This window comes from Notolepis coatsorum (genome assembly GCF_963971535.1).
Source record: "Notolepis coatsorum genome assembly, chromosome: 5".
NCBI lineage: Eukaryota > Metazoa > Chordata > Actinopteri > Aulopiformes > Paralepididae > Notolepis > Notolepis coatsorum.
This window is the reverse complement of record NC_140169.1, coordinates 117,383,403-117,389,548: the sequence shown is the minus strand read 5'-3', so window position 1 is coordinate 117,389,548 and position 6,146 is coordinate 117,383,403. Positions and strand designations below refer to the sequence as shown.

The 6,146-nt window shown below is 45.6% G+C and overlaps 1 protein-coding gene across 1 annotated transcript; it reads right to left on the bottom strand.

Annotated features, from left to right (window-relative positions):
• Positions 1-1,874: 1,874 nt before the first annotated feature.
• Positions 1,875-5,440, bottom strand: LOC311228320 (tudor domain-containing 6-like; the record flags this gene model as incomplete). Its single annotated transcript, XM_084314229.1, has 2 exons — positions 1,875-1,948; positions 2,047-5,440. The coding sequence occupies 2 exons, from the start codon at positions 5,438-5,440 to the stop codon at positions 1,875-1,877; spliced, it is 3,468 nt and encodes a 1,155-aa protein (XP_084170355.1).
• Between the last annotated feature and the right edge of the window lie 706 nt (positions 5,441-6,146).

The window sequence follows — 6,146 nt, the reverse complement described above, 5'->3', positions numbered from 1 at the left end:
GAATGTGATCTTTATCCTCCTTTTGGGCATCAGCAATAGGTTCAGATCTACTAGTGTCATTAAAGCAATCATGGTTGTCGAGGGTTCTTTCCACCTCCAAGATCTGATCTGCTGTTTGAGTGATCACAAGTTCATCCTGCTGCTCATCTAAAGGCTCCATGAAAGAATCAGCAGGATCTTTTTCTAGCAGTACTGGGATCTCAGGTACTTCAAGTGGATGAGATTCTGGACCAGTTGGCTTTTTGATAGTTGATTCACATGACACTTCTGGCCTCACATATGAATCAGAGGCTCCAGTGGCTTTATGCTGGTTTTCTATCACAGAGCTCTTCCAGTGTACTTTCATGGTCTCATTTATCACTTGGCCTTCGCATTCTACCTGGACAAAGCACACAGTCCTATTCTCTTCTTCTCTCGACACTCTAAGAATGGTCAACTGTAGCAATTTGTTTGTTATGAGTTTCGATAGCCCATCTAATGCACCATCAGCCCAAGAGCCGTGTGACTCATCAAATCCTTCAAGCTGGCACAGAAACGCCTGTGGTTGAGACTCAGCCAGACTGGGTGGCATTTCCCTCACGTCATTCACATTGACTTGGGACTCATTTCCATAGTCCACAAAGAGAACAGTCAGGATGTCACCGTCTCTCCTGATTACCTCTGCACGATACCACTGATCATCTGTGAAAAGAGCAACGCATGCGCTGCCAGAGGAGAGCCCGTTGGCATTCATGGGTTTGCACTGAACAGCATTCCCCACTTCTGAAACACGTTCAATGATTTGATCAAGTTCTTCCGAGTTGACTGACTGGCACCAAAAGGACTGAGGGTCTGTTATGGTTGCAACGTAACTTACGTAAGCCTCTAAGCTGTGTCCCTCTGAAAAGTCGACTTTGAGACAATACGTAGGTTGAGTGTTCACAGGTAGCATCTCTCTGCTGGTAAGGTCCTGGCCAGGCTTCTTTTCCCCATGCACAGGCCCCTCTGGAGCCATATCAGAAATCTCAGTTGGACCTCTGGTAGGCGTTTTACATATCACTTTGCTTCCATTGTCCTCAAGGCTGACCTCCCAAATAGATCCCGATTGTCTGACAAACATGCACTTCAGTCTTTTGACTTCATTACCACCAATGTCTTGTTTGAACGTCGACGTCACCTCAGGCTCCAACTCCCCTTCCTGCGTCAGGGCTGCCACTCCACTCAGCAAGCAATGTGTACTATATCTGGGAATCTGCCCGAAGGGTTTAAGGAGTTTGCAAATCTTGGAGATTGAAACTGTTGCTGTATTTCCAAAGTCAAGAAATTCTACAAGAGCCGTCCCTTTCCCATGGATTTCTCTTACAACTGCGCGGTACCAGGAAGAATCGTCTGGGAACTCTGCGTTAACTAGATCACCGATAAGCAAGTCTTTGATATCAAGGGCTTCAGCAGTTGACCGTCCATCATTGAGCTTTTCCACAATGGATAATATGTCATCTTCCTCTTTGACTAACTGCACATAGAAACTCGATGGGCTGTTGCAGTGAGAGACAAAGACATCTGCTTCCATACCCGACGTTATGGATTTTGAGGGCAGTTCTGTTAGTTTAGGGAGGGCTTCTGCCTTAGGTTCAGGGGCCACAATCCCTCTATTCTGAGTTTTTGTGATGGGTGACTTGAGAACAATGACCGGTTCCTGTTCAGTTGCAGCATTCCGTTTCACTGGTTCGCTACATATATCCTCCACTGGGTCAGAACCACTTCCCATACCATTTGGTATTTTTTGGTGTGGAGCTCGATAGCACTCTAATGTAGCCCTTACCCTACGACCATTTTCAGCCATTTGTTGTGTGGGATTTGGATAAGACGCCTGACTGGCCTTAGATGATTCTTTCTCACCTTTCATTGGATGCAATGGTTTTGGAGAAGACCACCGATCCGTCTTTGGGGCTTGTGTTGCATGTTCCACCTTACAAGATTGTTTTAGAACAGCATTAGGAGTCTTTGGGACTTGTGTCTCATCTTCCACCTTACATGCTTGTTTTGGGACAGCCTGTTGTCCGTCACCGTTGGAAGCCTCCAGTCCCCTCCCGCTCTGGTAGACCAAATGCCCACCACTGTGCATCTCCAGGCAAAACCTCTGCTTGATATCGGCACTGATCCGAGTCTTTCCATAATACAGCTCAACCAGCAATTTACCTCCAGGTTCTTTGGCCACCACTAGAGCTCTGAGTGCACGGCTTGTCGCTGTGGTCTTAAACCAGCTATTCACCTCACTTGGAACATTGGCAGGGATATCAGATAGACCACACTCAATGGCTTGCACAGGCACAGCCACAATGTCACTGGCCTCTATGGGAATTGGAAGCAGGTGAGATTTGTCCACCTCAATAGTGTCACCGTAATCCACCAAGTGGACTAGAATTGACGGCTGCATGGCCTTGATTTGTCCCCTGTACCAGTGTCCGTCTGTGTATTTTGCAAAACATGCAGCTCCTATTGTCTTTGGGAGGTTCAAGTTCTCAAGCTGTCGACACAGAGCACCCACTTTTACTGTAAGATGTTTCACCACATCAGCTCTCCTCTCCAGCTGGCAGTAAAAGTGACTGATGCTATTCACGCTCGTCACGGTGATTCTTTCTTCTGTTCCCATTTTGATGTTGTGTTTTGAGTAATTGTATGCATGTAGCCGGGAGGAAGAAACACTGGTTTTTGCAACAGGGACCATCCAGTTGCAGGCATGTTCAGTGGGAGTTTCTAGATCCACTAGATTGAATGCAATCCCCTGGTCATTGGACATGACAGCATATATGGTGCACCTCATGGTCGCATGGCTGGATGCTGCAGAGTCCACAAAGTCCTGGAGCCGAGTCGCTTCCTTCCCCCAGTCATTTACGATTGATGTGGGGTTAACAGGGTTGAACAGGCTGCATCGCAAAGCCAGACCTTTCAGATTCAGGAATGCTGGGCTTATCCTCCGCAGGTCATGCAGGGAGACGGTCTTCGTCTGGCCATAGTCAACAAACAAGACGTCGACATGGGGCATCAAATGTTGCTTAACAACCACAGCTCTGTACCACATTCCATTGTCTGGATGGCGAGCAACACAAGCTTTGTCCACAGGGGGTTGAAATTGACTGCCTGCATAGTAAACCTGCATGTCTTGCATGAGCAAGTTCAGGTGGCCCATACTTTGTCGTAATTGGCACCAGAAGTTATTTGGGCTTTCGATGTAAGTCACGTTGACGTCAAGGACACTTGCTATGGGAAACAAATGCTCATTAAAGGCAAGTGTGCCTTCAATAATGGTGGAGTCTGTAGTATTAAGGGTTCGGAAACAACTTCCACTGTTCTTGTATGCGTCAAACGGTATGGCACCTGGGTTCTGTAGTGTGGGCGTAATTACAGGTTGAATGGTCACCTTCACAGTGGACTTGTTCTGTGCTTCATCCTTGTCAGCAAAGCCAGAACTGCACATTAGCTTACAGACATCTCTCTCTCCCTGGGCTGTAGAGTATGTGACCTCAACAACATAACCATCATCACACTTGGCTGTCACATGTACATCCAGTGCTTTACCTATGACTGTTTTTGTGAAAAAGTCAGTGGCATTGTGGCTCCATGTCTCACCTTTTGGCTTGACAGCTAGCTTACATTTCAATGCAAGCTGGGGAAGCTCTTTGAACCGGTCAGGAAGGACCCTGATGTTGCTCCTGTTAACCCTTTCAGTGTTTCCGTAATCAACAAAGTAGACATGGATTTGCGTCTCACTGACTGTAGTCACGGCCGCTCTGTAGAATGCACCATCTTGCGCTTTAGCAGCACAGTAGAGGCCAACAGTTGGATTTTTGACCACATCTTCACAAACTGGATTGCTGTAATGATTAACAATGCCATCCATCAGCTCATTAAACTCATTTACATACTTCCGTGTCTGGATCCAAAATTTCGATGGGTTGGACACATGCTGCACGACTGCCATGTGTGAGCGGTTAAGAGGGAGGTCTTCCACTCTTTCCACTGGACACTTCAGCTGGATTTCTTTCACAGTTTTCGTCTCCATTTTCTTCATAGCCTCAGCGGGATCTACCTCATTTCCTTGATTTCCTAGTTGTACTGGATGCTGGGGTCTGAATGTAGTCCTGGGGACAGTGTAATCTGTGTAGGTCTTTTCACTTCCCAGCAGGCACATCACCTTAGAGTTGAAGAGGATGTTGATGTTTGTGCTTTCATCCCCGTAGAGCGTGACATAGTGAATGCCCTCAGAGAGGCTTTGATACTCAAATTTGGCGATCACAGTCTTGTACAGGAGTAAGGACCTGAGGTAGTCGAGTTGGCCGGTGGTCCATCCCACACCTCTGTCAGTGATGCCATGGAGGGAACATAGGTATGTCACAACAGGCATCCTGAAGAATTCTACAGCCAATGGTCTTATGTTCTCCATTAGTACAAACTGTTTATTTCCATAGTCAACCTGCAGTACTTCTACTACATTGTTGGCAGGGAAGATCTGCTGTAAAACAGAGCGATACCACTTTCCATCACTTCCTCTTGCAGCACACGGAGACCCCAGCACATCAGGTCTCACAGGACAAACAGACAACCTGCTCTCATAGTATTGCGTGATCTGCTTCTCAAGCTTCTTCAGCTCTTGTGAGAAAACCTTCAAATGGCAGTAGAACCTCAGTGGGTTTGTCATTTCTGTGATGAGAACAGTCTCCACGATTCCAATCTGCAGCTCTGGGTACATGAACTGCTGCTGCTGCTTTTGCATCTGCTCATGAACCTCGAAGGATTCATTTATCAGGGAACTCTGGTGAGATTCTGTGGACATCCCTGCTCCGCTTTGGGGCTGCAGTGACGTGAGCACAAAGTCCTTGAACTTGTCAGGTGTCAACATCTTGGCAAATCCCATCTCGTACATTTGTTTGGATATACAAGGGATGTGCAGAAGAACGGTTCGGTTGGGCACCAGCACATCCAGGACGTATGCTGTAACACACTTGCCAATGAGGGATTTGAGAAAATCCATGGCCATAGGGGACCACTTGTTCTCTGCCGACACAGGTAGTATGTTGGACAGCAGGCAGAATTCCACTTCGGGTGGCAGGAGGAAGAAACTCTTCTGGCCACATGCCAACATGCCTGTGGTGGCACTGTGGGTGAGCCCTTTGTCAATAAGAAACACACTGCAATTCAAGACATTTCTTGAGACTATGCGTGCTCTGTACCAAGTCTCATTCACCTGAACCAAGCACAAGTCACCAGGATTTCCTTCCGACACATTAAATATTTTCCCAGGAAACTGAATGTCTTTTGCTAAGCGCTGATAGGCTGCTTCCTGCTCCTGGTCAAAGCTGCCCCAGAGCTCCACAAGCGCACAGAACGGATTCAAGTTCACCCTGGTTAGGAGAATTTTTACATCTGATCCTGGAGCAGGGAGACCTGGAATGGACCACATGTTGCCGCTTTCAAGAATTCCAGTTTTCCATCAATTGTCAGCTCCCAAACAATACAGCTTACATGGCAGGATCCGTTGTGTCTGGAACACACACACACACAACTGGTTTAACTGACGATCACTATATCTAAATGCTGAACTGGGGAAATAAATTCATCACAATAATCAGCTGGAATTTTTTCAGATATCAATGGAGGCTAGACTACAGTATATCACAATATCTATTCATGTATGCAAGATAAATAATCCAATTGCTGTTCATCGGATTGAACTGCATGATAATTTAAAGTGTAATATTAAATAGGGTAGTCATTGCCAATTGATTCAATCCATCATCGATTCTCAATTAAATTGACCATCAGCCCAAGCCTAATATTAAATCAAAACTCTTTTCAAATAAAGTCCCCTAATATATTGAAGACTTAATGTTGATAAATTTGTATAAGGCTAATATTAGCCTTAACAGAACGATAGGATGCAGGTAAAAAAAATCTCTGAAATGCCCCTTTCCAAACAATTTTGATAAATCGATGAATGTCGATTAGTACTTTGATTAATTGGATAGACAAAAAAGCTAAATTATATTAAAAATAAATATTATTCCTCGCCCTCAAACCCGAAGTTACAAGTCTTGGTGTTATAATAGACTCAGACCTAAGCTTTAAATCACACAACAAGGTGACAAAAACATAAATTTTCCACCTTA